This window comes from Excalfactoria chinensis, chromosome 3 (genome assembly GCF_039878825.1).
Source record: "Excalfactoria chinensis isolate bCotChi1 chromosome 3, bCotChi1.hap2, whole genome shotgun sequence".
Classification (NCBI taxonomy): Eukaryota; Metazoa; Chordata; class Aves; order Galliformes; family Phasianidae; genus Excalfactoria; species Excalfactoria chinensis.
This window is the reverse complement of record NC_092827.1, coordinates 55,603,830-55,622,169: the sequence shown is the minus strand read 5'-3', so window position 1 is coordinate 55,622,169 and position 18,340 is coordinate 55,603,830. Positions and strand designations below refer to the sequence as shown.

The 18,340-nt window shown below is 43.0% G+C and overlaps 3 protein-coding genes across 5 annotated transcripts in view; 1 reads left to right on the top strand and 2 right to left on the bottom strand.

The window, feature by feature from the left end:
- Positions 1-2,039, bottom strand: part of PHACTR2 (phosphatase and actin regulator 2) — a 117,979-nt gene extending 115,940 nt beyond the window's left edge. For both annotated transcript variants that reach the window (XM_072331709.1, XM_072331706.1), the window contains exon 1: positions 1,910-2,039. In XM_072331709.1, coding sequence (XP_072187810.1) covers positions 1,910-2,033 — 124 coding nt within the window. In that variant the 5' untranslated portion in view covers positions 2,034-2,039. The remainder of the gene's footprint in view (positions 1-1,909) is intronic.
- Positions 2,040-3,189: 1,150 nt separating this feature from the next.
- Positions 3,190-14,252, top strand: FUCA2 (alpha-L-fucosidase 2). 2 transcript variants are annotated; one of them, XM_072331983.1, is made up of 7 exons: positions 3,190-3,489; positions 5,276-5,463; positions 7,126-7,465; positions 8,031-8,241; positions 9,975-10,165; positions 11,423-11,531; positions 12,942-14,252. In XM_072331983.1, exons 1-7 carry the CDS (start codon positions 3,296-3,298, stop codon positions 13,080-13,082), a joined length of 1,374 nt encoding a protein of 457 aa, XP_072188084.1. In that variant the 5' UTR covers positions 3,190-3,295; the 3' UTR covers positions 13,083-14,252. The 2 variants fall into 2 exon arrangements, with proteins under 2 accessions (XP_072188084.1, XP_072188086.1); XM_072331985.1 differs by having other exon boundaries at positions 3,410-3,543.
- Positions 14,246-18,340, bottom strand: part of PEX3 (peroxisomal biogenesis factor 3) — a 15,948-nt gene continuing 11,853 nt past the window's right edge. The window contains exons 9-12 of the mRNA XM_072331986.1: positions 17,556-17,626; positions 16,717-16,839; positions 15,488-15,584; positions 14,246-15,133 (exon numbers count right to left, since the gene is read on the bottom strand). Coding sequence (XP_072188087.1) covers positions 15,050-15,133; positions 15,488-15,584; positions 16,717-16,839; positions 17,556-17,626 — 375 coding nt within the window. The 3' untranslated portion in view covers positions 14,246-15,049. The remainder of the gene's footprint in view (positions 15,134-15,487; positions 15,585-16,716; positions 16,840-17,555; positions 17,627-18,340) is intronic.

Here is an 18,340-nt window from a genome sequence, read left to right as displayed (position 1 = left end):
GGGATACGTGTGGCACTGAACTGGAAGAGCAAACAGATGGATTTTACATGGTATTGTCAAAGCTGCTTTTAGAAATGCTGTGCTGTTTTCCTTAGCCAGAAGGGTCTCTACAAATACAGTCTCCTGACAGATGCTACACTGAGATTGCTTAGGAGTGCACTGTGCTTAGTGGGTAATGGACTGGTAGGTACCAACCCATCGCTGGTGAATCACCAGCAGACAAGCTGTATTTTCAACCCAACCAATGTCAGAACGTGGAAAGCAAAGGAAAATGCACAACAGAAACTGCAACTTGTGACTTTGGAGCTGGAGCTGAACCACTAGGAACAGGCAGCAAGTAAATTTTTTGCAGGTTATTTAAAATTCAGGTTGTCATTTTCTGAGTTCAGCAGCTGGAGCACAGGTAACATCTGATGTGAGCAGCCTGTTTCCAATTAGTCAGGTGGCACAGGCAAAGAGGTAGGAGCAAAAATATTAATAAGGCTTATACAGTTCCCCTAAGTGCTTCACATTTCTGTCCCCATTATGGTTGCTCTCCAGGTTAGTGGGGGAATGAGAGAGGTTATTTTAATGGCGTCTCTGAACCACCGTGTTAAAAATTAAACAGCTTTCAATCTTTAATGCATGCTTTTTCGGGGGAATCAACAACTGTGTGCCAGCATGCAAATATTTTTGTTGTGTCCAGCGAGCAGCTGGAACAAAACATGGGAAGCAGCAATCGGGAGGATATGGAACGAAAGAAATGGTTTCAAAAAGATAAAAACCAGAGAAAGCAACATTTGACATTTGCCGGCAGGAAGCACACCCTCAAAATTAAAATAAAACCAAGCGAGGCAAAAAGGAGGCCTACATTATCTAGCTGAGAAACTACAAATAAATAACAGTGTATCTTTGGAAAAAAACACTGTTTTATCTGCACCTGATTTGCTGTTCTCATGTAATGCATCCAGCTCATTGCTTGTTGAGTCTTGACAGTTAAGTTGATAACCACCACACTTTGACACAGACTCGGCCATGCCTTGACCTGGTCCCAGCAGGATCACCACAGTGGCGGACATCTTGCGCACACAAGGAGTTGTAGGGTACTGTTCATTCACACTGCACAATACATCTTGCACCTAGAAGCAGTCCTTTCTAGTTCAATCATACTGCTGGCACTTCCTCCCTCTCCAAGCCCCAGATAGGCTTGAATAAACCTTACAAGCAGACACAGAAAAATGTAAAGCAAAAAAATGATGTGGAAAATGGCACATAGGCTTCTTTTCTTGTGCGCTCCACTTCAGACCCAACCATGCACCGTGCTGCCCTGATGGTGCTGGGGCACAGGAGGTCTCTGTGCTCTTCGAGGTGCTGTGCATCACTCAGACACAGTTCCTGGTGCTGCTGGGGCTCACGGTCACCTCTGTGTAGCATTGTATGGGTGCATCCAGAACACCTGTATGACTGGGGACATGTGTGCCCCGTCACAGTGGAGCAGAACTGATTTGCAGCCAGGCAAGCCCACATTTCTAAAATGTGCTCAGCAGCACAAACACCAGAATTTCATGTTCCTTAATATCTAACCTTAGAAAACAGCCCGAATGAAGAGCAGCCTCATCCAAGCATGTATTTATTTCACTTCGGCCACTTTCAATCAGCCGCAATGCAAACTCAGGTCCTCACTTCCTCTCCTTTACAGAGCAGAGTTGTTCTGCACGCCGCAGGAAGCCTACTTTGGGACTACTCCCAGTCCGAAGCATCCCGCGTGAGATGCAGGGTTAACTCCTTCAGGAGCAGCACCGCTTCGCCCCACCTGTTAACTCGGCTCGTGAGCGGGATGCCCCTTCCCGAAGCCCCCAGCCCAGCTCAGGAAGCTCTGCGAGGGCTGAGCCACCTCTCCCCGTTCCCTCGTCCCCCCGCACCCCCTTACCTGAGCCCCCCACGCCGGAGCGGAGCAGGCAGCTCCTGCGGGAGGAGGAGAAGGAGGAGATATCGCTCTGGGAGCGGCCGCGGGGGTCGGGCAACGGCCAGGCGGGCAGCGGTGCCTCCGCCATCGGGGAGTCGAGGGAGGGAGAGCCCCGAGAGAGAGGGAGGGAAAGTTTGCGGAGGAAGAGCCGCCCCTCCGCTCCGACCGCCCCGACGCGGGGCCGCCCCGCTGGGAGACCGATGGGGACTTCGGGCATCCAGGAAACCTCGCATCCCATCCATCCTTCCCTCCGCACCCCCCGAGAGCTGCAAACCCAAACTCCGTGGTTTCGTTTTGTTTTGCCGGATGCTCGCACTCTCTCCTGCAGGGCCAGGTTAGCCCAGCATCGCACAGGCACTACTGATCAGAAAGTTTTCTGCCAAGTCACAAGAGCCGGCCCTAAGTTAAGTTTTTCACCAAATCCCATCGTGTGCCTTTTGTTATAATTGACCTTTACAGCTCACAGATGTGCCGAGGGCCTTTCCTCTCCCCGGAGATGGCAGCAGCTGTGCATGTGCGGGCTGGTGGCAGTTTCTGAACCAGTCTAAGCCTTAATTGGACATGTACTCACGACTTCTATTTACCGAACTGCTTCTTAACTGGTTTTGTTTCTTTTTTTCCTTCTCTTTATTGAAAGCACGTGAGAAAGGTCATTAAGCAAACTGCACACTTCCTGCTGCAGATCTCACCTATGCTGGTGGGCTTCGGCTGAGAGGCTGGAGCTTTCCTCACATCATTTTTCCTTCAAAGCACTGAGTCACACAGCATCTCTAACTTTGGTATGCTGTAAAGAATCAGAGCTTACTTCAAAGCTCCCCTGTTAAGGGGCTGCTCGGCTCTGCTGTCCTTTGGTGGCAGCAGCCATCAAAAAGAAAAGTCGTAGAATGAGGAAAACCAAAGATAAACCAGAATAGTTACAGCAGCAAGAGGTCAAAGGCGCTAAGAAGCTCCTTCTAAGATGCGAAGGGACATCGGGATAAATGAAAGTGAGTGAAGATGCAGAGAAAGCAGGTCAGCATTGGATGAAAGGCCAAAGGAAGAAATAATGAAGGGCTCCTACGCTCGACATCAAAGTTTATTTGTAAATTGGGGCAACGTGAGCAGCCTACAAGTAAAAAAAATGATATCGTGGAAGTAAAAATGTTTTTTATCAGGCTGTAGCTTACACCCATCGAAGCACGTAACTGAGAGCTTAAAAACTCTCTCTCCCAAACCTGCCGGGCTGCCCCTTTGCCGGGGCAGGATCCGCAGGGCACGGGGACGAGCGAGGCGGAGCGGCCTCCGGCTCCTGGCCTTCGGGCAGCAGCCCCCGCCCCCGGCCCCGCCTCGCTCCGGCCCCGGCTCGCCGCCATGTCGGCCTTGCTGCGGCCCGCGCTGCTGGTGCTGGCCCTGCCGGGGCTGCTGGGTGGGCGGCCCCGCTACGAGCCCACCTGGGCCTCGCTAGATGCCCGTCCGCTGCCCACCTGGTTTGACGAGGCCAAGTTCGGCGTCTTCATCCACTGGGGCGTGTTCGCGGTGCCCAGCTTCGGCAGCGAGTGGTTCTGGTGAGCTGCCGCCTCGCCTGTTGCCCGCCGGACACGGAGGGAGGGGGCGGCCCGGTTAGTGGGGCGAGCAGGGCTGGAAGCCGTGCGGTTTTCTGCGAGCTTTGCGAGAGTGATGGAGGAGCGGCAGGAGGCGGCCGAGGTGCCGCGATGAAGGGACGGGTGCCGCGGTGGGCTGAGGGCAGCTGTGGCGGAGGGCTGCGGGCAGCCCAGCGCTCCCCTTGACTGGCGCTGCTTTGTTTGCCTTTGTGCTGCTCAAGATGGCTTTCTTCTCTCCTTATCACTTTCATTAAGGAGTGCGGTCCGCTTAACCTCAGGCTCTGCGCCTTCAAATCCATTTACTTCGAGCCTTTGGTCCGCTGTGTACTGTACTGGGTGTAGCTGTCTGGTGTGCAGTTTCCTTCTAAGTCACACCGTGGGTGTGGAGGTAAACAGCAGTTCTCTGCCGTGGTGAAGCTGAAAAGCAATCTTGATAAAGCAAGTTGACACGAATGTTAGCAAACCACTGTTTACTGAAGGCAATAGTTGGCCTGCTCTTCTCAGAGTTGCATGTAAGGGTATCTGCAATTCTTACTATGCGCTCCATCTACCGAGGCTCTGTTTTGTTCAGGCCTCTCTCACAGGAAGATTCATGCACACATCCTCGCTCAAACATCCTGTTTTTCCTTCTTATTTTTCTCAAAAGGTCTGAAAACAGTCTCATGCAGTGGATGACTGTCTCCATCCCCACTACCTCCTTCCCTCCCTTAGGCTCATCCAGGTGAGGAGCCCTGTGGGGCCTCCTGGTATCACACAAGCTCAGGTGGCCCAGCTCCCTGCCCACAGCCTCAGGGCAAGGCCACAGGTGCCACCCAGGTGCCTCCTGCCCTGCAGAGCTATACAGCCCAGGTCAGTACAGCTCTGAAACTCAGTCCTGTCAGAGCAGAAACACTCGTGTTGTTAGCAAGCTGTGTGATGAAGGATGTTACTCCTTTATTTGTGCAGTTGCATACTTTAAAACCAGTTTGTTTTGGGGCTCTTTCAGAGGGGAAGACAGCCTCAGCCTCTTACTTATTATATTTTTTCCCACTGCCCCCCAGAGGTTGTATTAAGTTCACGCTGAAGTCTCTTTGGGAAGGTCACAATAAGATCCATGCAGCTGCTGAAGCGATACAGAGTTCAGTTCAGAGCTCAGGGTGGGAGGGAGAAACGCATCTTGGTTATTCCAGTTGTGAAGTTCTTCTACTTTCAAACTCTGTTCATTTATGCCTAAATTTGCCAACAGGATTTTCCTGCCTGGCTTTATTTAAATGAAGGTGAATGCTTTCAGACCGACTCTCCCCAGCAGTTACATTGCTAGAAGGCCTTCAGCAGTAAGGCCTGATGTCACGTGCTGTATCTGGAGTTCCTCTTTCATTTCTAGGGAGGGGAGAGGTGGGGCAGGCAGAAAACACAGTGCTGCATTGTCCGTCTATGTTCTCTGCTCATGGTGAGGGTGAAGCCAGAGCAGCTCCGTGGCCTCACTGGGCTGGGGTGATTGGAGCAATGACATTGACTTCAAAAAGTGAAATCCTGGGACCTTTCCAAAGTGGAGCGACTGGAAGAAGCAGAGCACGGGGAAAGGACAGAGAAAAGGAAGCCTTTAATTATTAATGCTGTTATGTTCTGCAGCAATTCTATGTGGCTGCCCTAATCGGGTGCATCTGGTGCTTGTGCCTCTCAGCGTGAACACTAATAGGAGCTAATGATTTCAGTGATCGTTGTCTAAAAAACACACCAGAAGATATGGTTTTGATCTGTATTTTTATAGGTGGTACTGGCAGAAGGAAAAGAGAGAGCCCTATGTGAAATTTATGAAGGCAAATTACCCACCTGGGTTCAGTTATGAAGATTTCGGGCCACTGTTTACAGCAGAGTTCTTTGATCCTAACCAGTGGGCAGATATTCTGAAGGCTTCAGGTGCAAAATATGTTGTCTTAACTTCAAAACATCATGAAGGTAAGCAGAGGGGTTCTGAATGTTAGAAGCTGTTGTGTTTTTGTTAACTGAAGGAATGCCCGTGTGACTTTCCTGCCTGCTAAGAGAAAGGCAGAGAAATGACACGGAATTACCTGCCCCAACCCAGTCAAAGAGTTAAAGTGTGCTGGCATGTTCCTGACTCTTGCACAAAAGCTTTGGTCACTAATCTTGCAGTGGTGGGGGCAGCTGAGCTTCCAGCAGCAGCTGGGTTTATTTCTGATTGTTGGGTAATATATTGCTCAAGGAACCACAAAGTGAATGTTGCGCTGTTCTGTCTATACATAGCTGCTCTGAACTGGCAGTTAACTGGCTTGGAGGTTTCTCCAGGGAATTTAGCAATATGTTCCAAGAGTCAAGATGCTCAGCAGAGAAAAGTAAAGAAAAAGGGTGTGGAATCACCAGGGTTGGAAAAGACCTACAAGATCATCCAGTCCAACCATCCACCAATCACCAATAGTTCTAACTAGACCATGTTCTTCAACGCAATATCCAAATGTTCCTTGGACACCCCCAGGGTCGGTGACTCCACCACCTCCCTGGGCAGCCCATTCCACTCTCTGACCACTCTTTAAGAGAAGTAGTGTTTTCCTAATGTCTAGCCTGAACTTCCCCTGGCACACCTTGAAGCCATTCCCTTTAGTGTTATCACCAGTTACACAAAAGAAGAGGCCGACCCACAGCTCGCTACAGCCTTCCTTCAGGAAGTTATAGAGAGCAATGAGGTCTCCCCTGAGCCTCCTCCAGACTAAACAATCCCAGCTCCTTCAGCTACTCCTCATAAGGCCTGTGCTCCAGATCCATCACCAGCTTTGTTGCCCTTCTTTGAACACGCATGGTTGAGAGGAAACCTAATAGCAAAGACAAGTATAGAATACCGAGAAGCAATATGGCAGTGCATCTAGTCAGTGTTGTTGGTGTTCAGGGAGATGTTGGCTCAAAACTTGCATCTTTAACAAGTAACTACTTGTGAAATTTAATCCCATCTCTGACACGCTCAAAACTGATCCTGTGGCATGATTTCCACTGACTTAAGAAACAAAACCCACACGCAAACAAACAAACAAAACAACCCAAGGTCCCCTTAGATGTGCTGGATGTCTGAGAATTGAGGGTATTTAATGCTGATGGTTTAAAAGCTGCTTCAGGGGTTTTTGCACACTGCTTATGCACATGTACTGAGTTGCTGACTGAGCTGTTAATGGATGATAAGACAAATGAACAGTGAACGTCTGCATGAGATGTAAGCAGAAGGGAGGAGAGTAGGCTCAAATGAGTCTCCATTGCAGAATGCGCATAATGTATCATCTCTCTACTGTTGAATGTATATTCAGAATTCATATTTACTACATTCAGTAAAAATTTAACGTGTCAAGAAGCTCCTGTATCTTTGGTTAATTGAATTTGGGCATTTGAATGGAGTGAACAACTTGAGGAGGATCCAATGATTATCAGAACTAGAACACTGGATGCTTATATTTTCCTGTATAAATGTTTATCTGTACAGATGTTTATACATATGTGATGACACATTTAAGAATTAATTTGAACTTTTTTTTTCCTTGCAATACATTTGCGAAGTAGAACCATGATGTTCTTTCTCTGCTGCTTTCCTTTCTTAGCTTTCAATTTTTCTCTTTTCAGGCTTTACTTTGTGGGGATCCAAGTATTCTTGGAACTGGAACGCTGTCGATGTGGGACCAAAGCGAGATCTTGTGGCTGAACTAGAAACATCTGTTAGAAACAGAACTGACCTGCGTTTTGGTTTATATCACTCCCTGTTTGAATGGTTTAATCCTCTCTTCCTTGAGGATGCTGCCAATGTCTTCAAGACAAGAAAGTTTCCAACCAGTAAATCATTACCAGAACTCTATGAAATTGTGACCAAGTACCAACCAGAAATAGTTTGGTCTGATGGGGATGGAAATGCACCACACACTTACTGGAACAGCACTGGTTTTCTAGCTTGGCTGTATAATGACAGGTGTATCACGACGCTATTTTAGCTCCTAATCTGAAATTCTGTTATCTAGTTTGTCTCCTTCCGTATATTTTGTGGAACTTATTACCTCCACTTATGGGGATTTAGCTAAGTCTGATTTACCTGACGTATAACCTGCCAATAATCCAGGTCCTACCTAAAACTATTGAAGCTTGTTTTAGACTCTTTCATATTTATTTAACCATGCTTGCAAATTCATCAGTTAAGGTGGCAATGATTATTCTACTTAATCGTTTTTCTTAAGTGTTGTCTACTGCACGGGCAAACAAGATAGCAAGATAATTTGAGAGCAGAGGTGCGTTGTCATCACAGACTGACCATTGGGTGGTGGCTGTGAAGTACATGCTTTCTGACAGGACTCCTGTGAAAGGCTGCAGCATATTTCCCTAAGAACTGGGTTCCTGAAATGGCACTTTATCTACTGCAGTAGTACAGAAGTCATCCTAAATGTTACTTTCTGGAAGGGCTGTACAGGGGGAAGGATTACATTGGCTCTGAATGTAATGTCTAGAATTAAAATCATAACATACGATTTCTTTGTTTCCAGTCCAGTTCGGGACACAGTGGTGACCAATGACCGCTGGGGAGTGGGCAGCATCTGTAAACATGGTGGTTTCTACACGTGTAGTGACCGGTACAACCCAGGACACCTTCTGCCTCACAAGTGGGAGAACTGCATGACTATTGACAAGAGGTCATGGGGGTACAGGAGGAACGCATATCTTGAAGATTACTTGACAATTGAAGACTTGGTGAAGGTACAGTGGGACAAAGGGAATGCCTGCAACTCCTGGTTATTATATTAATTTTATGGAAAATACTGTGAGAAATGTCATCTAGGAAAAATTCAGTCAGTTTCTTAGAAGCTATTTCCTCTGTGAGTAACTAGTCAAAGACTCATCGGTATGATTGTTTTTCTGGTAACTGCGCTTTTGAGAAGAAGCAAACAGTTGTAGTTTCACGGAGGCTCTTGCTTGAAGGCTGTGTCTTTTTTCCCCCTTGTAGCTCGGAACACTTTATAAGTTAATATTCCTTCAATTAGCTGTGAGAAACTTTCGTTCCATTTCATATTTAAAATAAAAGAAGGCACTTGTACTACAGGCATACAGATAAACATGAGCAAATGCAGATAGCCTGTGTTAATAAAACACTGATTCCATTTGCTAGTCTAAGATATTACAAAAAAGGAAAATCAATTGTAAGCTTAGGAAAACTGAATGATAGGAAGTCTCATCTTTGAGATAAAATGCATTTAATTATGAAATTCAGCTACTAGGTTGTTGTTGCTTAATCCGTGTCTGTTCTTTGTATTGTCCCTGCAAAAGATGATTTCAAATTGAAGCAATCTCTCTTCAGAGGAGGTGGTTTTAATTCATTCAGTAGTTTATCTCCAGCTGTCTGCTCCTCAGACTCCAGTCTCAGCCTGTGATCTCTGGAGGGTGGTGTGGATGGGAACACAGATGCTTCATGGACTCTCTAGAACAATCATCAGCCTGTTTGCCAATTGTCAAGTTCACAACGTAGCATTAGTGCAGACTCTTGATGCCAAAACATGTCATCTCAGAGACTGAGCTAAAAGACAATTTCATTAATGTGTTTTACCTCTTTTCCTGTAAGCTCCTCTGTGGATTGATTCTGTAGACCTAGTAAAAGTGATGACTGAACCCTCTGAAAATCTAGATTAGATCTAGGAATTTTTTCTATTTTCTTCTTGCTGATTCAGTCTTCCATTCTCTTTTGAATTCCAGTCTCTTCCATCCCACTCTTTCTACAGTAGGAACATTTCCTTTGGTTCTCACTCTGCACACTGCGTGTTGCAGAAATGCACTGTGTGAATTTTGTGGGCACTAAGGTCTATGACTGTGATGAATAAATCATATAAATGAACGCCCGCTCTGTCACTGGCTCCACTTAAAAAAGGAGGAATATGTGGGAGATACTAATAGTACCCTTAGAGACAAGATTTATTCTTTGCTACATCAATTATTAAAACCACTTCGTTTTCTTCTGCATATTTTATGAAAATTGTGTACTAAAAATCTAAAGCTTCACGGTGTTTTAGAGATGTGCCCATAAAACGGGTAAAACATTGCTTTCCCAGCTTCAGGAGAAATGAAGTGGCATCTGCTAGCCCTTTTCATGCAGAAAAACAATCCTGTAAGTGTTCTGCTGGGAAATCTCGTGTGAAATTCCAGCAGCAGTTGAAGTTTCAGAAAGCAGTAGGATCTGAGTCTCTAACATACAGTCAGTCAGATGTATTGGTGTGAAAATGCGTTTTTGGATATTTTCTGCCACGCAAACTGACAGCGGAGCTTTTGTTTTATGGCAGCTTAAATTTTGCATTGATTGTTGGGATGTTGGACCTCCAGAATCTGAAGTTGCACTAACTTGTCTGGTCCATCATTCTGAAACCACGTACCGGGCTTTACTAAGAACTTCAATGCATAATTCCATTAATCGTGACCGTTGTTCTGTGTATTAAAACATTCAGCAACTTGTAGAAACGGTGTCTTGTGGAGGAAATCTCCTGATGAATATCGGCCCCACTCACGACGGCCGCATCGCTGCTATCTTTGAGGAACGCCTGAGGCAAATGGGTGCTTGGCTGAAAGTCAATGGAGAAGCCATCTATGGAACGAAACCGTGGAGAGCACAGAACGACACGGTCACGCCAGAAGTGTGGTAAGACCACTGAACCAAAGCACGGGTGGTGTAAAGCTGTAGAAGATTTAACATTTAACATTTAAGTTTTTCAATTCTTAAGGCTTTTGATACTGCAGAAATTGTCAGCCTGCTCTGAAGAAATGAACCCTTCTGTCAGTTTAAGAGACTGCACGTGCAAGTGTGTCTAAGGATGCAGACAGTGCGTGTCAGAGAATGTAGTTCCAGGATGGTGCTAAGGCTGAAGGGAAGGTTGCAAGAGTTCACTTGTCCTAAGCACAACTGGCAGCAGAAACTATAAACAAACAAAAACCATCCAGAAACACAAAACTGCTACAAAGTGCTTATCTGTAATTCAGTAGGAATCTTAGTGTTGCTCTTTAGAGATAAAGGGGAGAGACAAAACTATGAATGTATTTTGCATTTTTGTGCCTTTTTAGCTTTAGAAAGGAGGGTATTAGCAGTTGTTTGGTCAGTAAATTCAGCCAGCCTCTGAACTCTGCTCTGCTTTTGTGCCTTTTTGCTGCTGTAATTCCATAACGATCCATTGGGTTTTTGGCCTCAGCCACTTCTCTGCCTTACCGGGTTTTGTTTAACTCCTGCTCCAGTTAAGATTTGGCCATCTGGCTGAGGCCTTGAAACTGCTGACTGTTGAGTAAAAACACATCTGAGAACAACAAAAGACCGTAATGACAATGAAGCAAGGTGGGAGAAATGTTCCAGATGAATGCTGCAGGATTTCCAGTGATAGAACGTAGATGGAGAAGTTGGCTGTCAAGAAAAAACTGTTCTCAGAGATAATGTCTGCTATAAATCGGTGTTTAAAAAATCAACTCTGCAAGGTGGAAGATTTATAGTGCCAGGTGCTCCTATTAAGTTTTTCAGTGTAATGCCTTTATGTTTCCAGATATGTGAATTACATTTCTCTGAATGTAACCCATAATTATCTGTTAACTGTTTCCCCTACCCACCAAAATCCTTGTTCTTACATGACAGGGCAACAGTTGTGATATGCTTGCTTAACTTACTGCAGATGTTTACCTCCACGTTCAGTTGATTGTTATTCTGCGTTACCTCTGCTTTGTCAGAAGGTATTTTCAAGGAATAGTGCTTTGAGAAAGGGCCTTGATTTCATGAAATGAAGGTTATGCATTTGAAAACGCAGTCAGTGCTAACTTTTCTTATTAGTTCTTTTCTGGTCTTGAGAGTGTGATTTATACTGCTCCAGAAAATTTACAGGGAAAGACTGACGTGTTTCTGCTCCCCGTTTCCATCCAGGTACACGTTCAGACCAAAGGAAGGCAAAGTTAATGCCATCTTCCTTAACTGGCCAAACTCTGGGATTCTGGAACTCGGTGAGCCACAGGCCAGGCTTGCAGAAACACAAGTAAGAAGACACTTCTTGCTTCCCCCTTTAGAACAGTGAGGTTTGTAACACGTAACACAAGAACTGAACATAGTCTGAAGGTGTATGGAAAACGTTTCTAGTATTTGTTGTGTTCCATCCATGTTTACTTTAGTTTCTGGCTTCTTTGGGAATGTGTAACTTTTAGGATAGAGTACTTTAGAAGAGACCCAACAAAATATTAATGTTTGTTCTTCCTTGTCACAGTCCTCCCACTGGGATGTTTCTTATCAAAGTTAACGCTAAATTGTTGGTGGGATACATTTTAGCTTTCAAACTGAGGATCCTAAGAAGAGACCAAGTATCAGGAAAACATCTGTGCCACCTCTCCTCTTTCCACCATAGACTCCTACCCCAGGATGACCTTTATGATAATATACCCATCTTTATGATACTGTGATGCACGCAAAGGTTTTTGATGCCCAGGGATACAATAACAACTCCATACGTAACTCTATATGACCCTGGATATACAGTGGTCAGAAACCGAGGACATCAGTACCACAGCTCCATTAGCAAGTACTCTGACCCAACAGAGGCAGAATTATACAGCAGAATGCTTGGTGCTCAGGTCTTATGGGGCTACTTAAGGGGTTTGCTTTGGCTTAGCTCAGTTCTGTTCTCATCACCACCTGCTCACTAGCTGTTGAAATGCACTGTGTTTCTGGACTCAGTTCCTTGCTTTAGTTTCAATGGAAAATAATCTAACTGATGATGAAACAGCTCTGTGATATGGCAAAAAAAAACCAGTCACTTCAAAAGTACCACCCAAATATTACATAGAGTACAAATGTAAACACATCTTGAATTTGAAAGAAGCATCTGGACTACGTGTGAGCAGGAGAATAACATTCCTCAGCGGCAGAGACTCATTTTCAGCTGTTCCCTTACACTGTTCCATTGTTCTTAATGTTTCATACAAGTCTTCCCCCAAAAGATTTATGTGCTTTTTACTAGAGAAGGGCTCTTCAGATCAGCTCTGTTCTGAGTTACCTGTCTGTACTTTGTAAAAGCTGATGCTTATTCAAAACTACAAGCTCTACCCCAAGGAAAGAGGCATTTCATAAACAGGTGATACTAACATCACTGCTGTGGTACCTGATACCTACTCAGACCCAGGTCCTATCCCAGAGATTTCTGATACATCTACATACCTTTTACAGACTTAATTAGGTCTCAGATTTAGATGCAATCTCACTAGCTTTATCACTGACGTGTCCTACTTTGCAAGTACTTTCCCCATCACCTTTATGCTTATTATTCACTCCGTTGATAAGTGGCATTTAAAGATAAGTGGGTAGTAGTTATGGAAGAACGGTTCCTTTATTGAATATGCAATTATACGCATTCAGAAACACATTGCTCTAATTTTACCGTTGGTTTCAATTTCAGGTGAAGTTGGTTGGCTACAAGGAACCACTGAAGTGGGTTGCACTGGGAGAAAAGGGAATTGCAGTAGCTCTACCTCAGTTAACTCTGAAGCAATTGCCGTGTCAGTGGGGCTGGACCTTGCAACTGACTGATGTAAACTGAGCCATATGCTGGAGCCCTGGGTAGAACAGAAGTTACACTGTTGGGTTTTTTTCTTCCTGCCCAGCTTCTCATCGCTGGTTTCTAACTATTGCCTGACTGTAAAACATCTACTTTTTTTTTTTTAAAGACAGACTGTTAAACAAGATGGAATTAAATGAACCTCATACAAAATCTCATTACTTACATCTCTGCTGTACAAACTGTTTCTCTGAACTTGTGTGAATAACTGAGCCTTTACCTTCACTTTTTTTTAGCCGCTTTCTTGGCAAGTCAAGTGAAAAGGGCCAGTAGAAGGAACAGTGCTAGCCCAAGCTCATGTTCAACAGGTCAGACAACTGTGCATAAAAGTTGTACATTTCAGTGCAAGAAAACTTACTTCCACAAAACTGTATTGTAAAAAAATAAAAATTAAAATAAATATAAATATAAGCCTTAAACGAATGAACTTACCAGTTGTGTGCTACAGCTGGCAGCTTCAGCTGAGGTGGATACTGCATCTGCAGGAACAATCTCATAGAATCACAAGGTTGGGAAGGACCTAGAAGCTCATCCAGTCCGACCATCCTCCCACTACTGTAGCTACAGCAAACCACTAAACGGTATCTCGGAGCTCCTCATCCAGACACCTCATAACAACTAGCAATTCATCACGAATGCATGGAGGCAATATGTATGTACATTTTAATTTCTAATGATGAGATAATGAGAATCACTAATTTAACAAAGCGATTTTGAGTAATTCTGTCCATGAATTCTGAGAATTTGCTTTTTCCTCGTGTTTTTATTATGTCATAAGGTTAAGGTTGGCTCTTGTTTACAGCCATTATTTTTACAGTTACCAGGGTGCCTTCATTGGGAATATGGACTGTTAACAACAACAAAACCCATATTTATTTCAGCAACTTCTATTTTTTTTTCTATTTTAAAGAGTTGTTGCTAGGGCTCCTCAGCTGCGGCAAGAAGACAACATTTTAAGCATGAGTTGGGTTGGGTCCAATTTGAAAAATTCCCAAACTCAGCATGTACGAGGACTAATAACTGTAGGCCTGCATGGGAGATTTGCACAGAGGAGGAGATGAAAGACAACAAAATACAGGAATACTTTCAATGTAGAAACCAAAGGCTTACTTTTTCCTGAGTGTTGGTAATAAATGCAAAACTATTACTGTGTACGTTAAATTTATTCTCCTTTTCAACCCTGTTAGGCTTTTAAGTGACAGGCCAAGTGAGCTATTGCTTTTTCTGCTAGGTAATATTATCGCACACAAAAGTTGTACATTAAAATATTTTATTACAATACAGACAATTGGGCTCCAAATTAATACAAATTAAGATAAAATATTTACAAGTTAATGTGTACAATGTAGCTGTTTGAACAGCATAAACAAGAATGTTTAAAAATCCACATTCTGTAAGTAACAAAGAGAGCACCCCCAACCTGTTCAAGAAGCAGCAGTTGGCTGCAGTTGGCAAAGGCTTTTTGAAGAACGAGCAACTCTTTGGAGCAACATTTGTGAAGTCAAGGGAAGAAATCTTTTACAACAAAAGAAAAACGTGAGGGATGGACAGAGAAGCCTTACTTGGTTCTGTTATTCTTCCATCACTACCGTTAATGTTTTACGCAAACCATACGCACCCCAGGCCACCAAGTTAGTTTGTTTTAATAACTTCTAGTAGCACTGCCACAAGATGCCTTTCAAATGCAACAAAAGATGATCAAATTATGCAAGAGTTTAACAACTTTTTAATAGAAAATTCTTTACATACAGTAATTCTTTTGACAAGAATATTTTGATGGGCATTTAAAATAGAATAGATGGAACAGCTATGGGCTCGCTCCCGGTTTTTTCAGTATGTTCTTTCTGCTGCTCTACCGCTCCCACGCCATTATCAAATTAACCCCCATCTCATCAGTAGTCACAAAGATGCGTTATAAATAATGTGATATATTCCTATTAATGTGCAGTTCATTTCTCTAGTTGCTGAGGGGTACTAAAAGCTTCATAAACATTAGCAGCAAAGTCTTTCATTTGTTCCATCATCAGTAAGTCCTGGAAGAAATTTGAGGAATACATTTGCTTAATCAAAACTGCACCCACCACTCTTCTGGTTTTACTGCAGGACGTAATCCAACTCAAACCCTTCTGACTGCACAATATTTCTGAACAGAACTGTAAATGCAACCCAAGCTGACACATTTTCCTGCTTCTGCATTGTTTCATTAAGGGAAGGGATTACAGGAGAAAAAGAAGCCTTACTTTTGGAAAGTGCAGCTCTACGAAAAGTTCAAGTTACTTATTCCTACTTCTTTATGCCACTGAAGTTAAACAACAAGGTACTTTATTAAAAAGAAACAAACAACATCTCAAAATGTCTTCTATTTTTAAATAAAGCAAGATTCTTACCTGAACAAAATGACTGGGTGTTTCGCTGCATACTGAATGGATCTGTCCATTTATTATTGGAATTATCTTGGCTAAAGGCAGACTGACGCTGGAGAGACTGGAAGAGAACAAAAAATATTGACGTAGGCTTGCTTGGATATTTGTAAGACAAGTCAACTGTGATTATTACTAATCTAAATAATTACTACTTCAAAAATAAAAATAAGAGTTGGAAGAAGTTAGTTTTGCATAGACCACAAATTGGAATATACAAGGTGAAGGTTTGTTCCTGATAAGTTTATCATTTAATACAGAACTACCAAATAAAATGTTATCTACTGGTCATCCTATTACAGTTTTGCAACTGCTTCTCATGCAAAATGAACGTTTTAGCTACAGTATTTGTCTGCATGTGTATGTAAAGTAGTTGCTAGAAGTGTCCCTCTACAATCTTGATCCTTTAAACTCTTAACCAAGCTGAGGAGAGACAGCCAAGCTAAACCCATTGGGATATTTTAAGCAGTGTAAACAGCATACAGTTCTATACAAACATTACTATTTAAGAGCCACAAGTTATTAAAATAAACCTATAAAGTTATAATTCATTTTAATATTTTAGGAATTATATTTCTAGGATTTGAACTCAGCTTTCAGACTTCTAACACACTGAAGTGTTCTAAAACCAAGATATCCTCAGAATAAAAGCTGTGTTTTTTAATGGTCTTTTAGAAAGGAGAAGATCCCGAATGTTTGCATTTTTTCCAGCATACCAGTCAAGAACCCAAAGCTCAGTATGTTACACATATTTGGAGAACCACAGTTAGGCCCCACTTCCCTGAGAACTTTTGTAATTAACAGGCAGAGACTTGGACATACAGAACTATCTTTCTCCCGGCCACACAGGAATGGTGAAGGGGCAACTCCCAAACTGAAAAGCAATCTGTTTGTATGGCACTGGCAAAAACAGGAAAGAATCGGTCTTCTGATTTCTGTTTTTAGATCTGCAAGTGATGGTGAGAAAGACACCTCAGGGAAATCCCAGCAGGTTCTTGGCTGGGGAGAAACATGCCATACTCCAAGCTCTGACTGACCAAAGCGAAGAGACCATATTTATTCTTGAAAAGCAAGAAACAAAGTTATTTCTAGCATGAGAACTTCAAGTAGGCAAGAAAATTCCTTGCCTGCTTTAGAATTCATGTGATAATGCTTCTGGCCTCACACTGAGAACCACAACAAAAGAAAACATTTACCTATTTACAGAGCTGTTCTGAGAGAAGTCCTGTTCAGTAGGTCTGAAGAACTCTGCCATATTGTCCAGCAGTTGACTGAATCCTCTGTTTAAACACGTGCTCAAAACTGTACTGAAGTCTGGACTGAAGAAGTAAATATGTGCTGTTTTGATTCCTAGGATTCTTTTTTCCAAAACCAAAACCCCTGCAAGACTCAGAGCATCTGAGTTTCCCGAATCTCTCCAACTATCTCCCCACAGCAAAACAGTCAACGACCTCAACTCTACCCTAAAGATACTAAAAGATATGTACAATGAAAAGCATTCCTTCCTTACCTATTTCTTACTAAGCAGCAGCACAAAGGGACTCATTGTTAAAACAGGTCTCTAGCAGTTACATTCTAAGAATAGTTTGGCATTTGACTCTTCATTCCTATTCAATGCTTATTACAGAAGCATCAACTGCAGTAGCTCTTGTAGAAGGATGCATAAGTTCATGCATTAAAAACAAACTCTGGTAAGTCAAAACTAACGTTCATTTTAAGACAGCAAGTAAATCAATGTAATTACTTTCAATTTACGGCAGAAGGGAAGAACTTCTCTTTTCCTACATAGCTAAGAAAATGTGAGGAAGATCCACAGTTCTAGCTGTATTATTAAGGCAAGAATATTTCTTATGAGTTTCAAAGCACTCAAATTTTGGTAATCCTAGCCTTTAATTATGGAATATAAAAATTTAATGCAGCTCAGTGGCTGAATGGTCACATTTAGCAAATGAAAGTTCATCACTTTCTATATAAGACTAATTGTCTTGCATAAACTGTAGCTGTAAGGAGTTCGATATGAATATTTTCTGCATACCTTTCCAGCATATCTCTAGTTTCATTAAGTAATTTAATTGTAGCTGTGTCTCTTTCTGTGAGTCCACAAGCCTAGAAAAAAACCAAGACAGATGCCATTTAGTGAGAAATCCATAAGGATTATAAAAGTAAGGGTGCAAATAGTTTTGTGTCATGGAACTAAGTCAAGATGAGTGTTAAGACTCCTATTTAATACAAACAATTTATCATAGTAAATCTGATTCCTTTAAATCTGTGTGTGTGTCTTGTAACTGGTTACTGGTTTAGAGCGTGGCTTTTTATTTTACTCTTTGTTTGTTTTTTAATTTATTTAAAAAATACTAGCAGAAAATACCAGACTAATCAAGCAGCTGAAATAAACACTGCATGTTAGCTGAACTGTAAGAGATAAATGCATGGGGTCACACAAGGAAACCTCAGTTTCTTCTTCACACCAGCATAATATCAAGCTGAGAACCAGTTTTCACCAACCTGTGATATGGCTGGAGTCAAATATCATCAGAAAATCTGGGAAATTACTTAAATCACAGAATCATAGAATCACAAGGTTGGAAAGGACCTACAAGATCATCTAGTCCAACTGTCCTCCCATTACCGTAGCTACAACAAACCACTAAACCATATCTTGGAGCTCCCTATCCAGATGCCTTTTGAACACTGCCAGGGACGGCAACTCCACCACCTCCCTGGGCAGCCATTCCAGCGCCTGACCACTCAGAGAAACTAAGTTCTTTCTAATGTCTAGTCTAAACCTCCTCTGGTACCACTTGAGGCCATTTCCTCGAG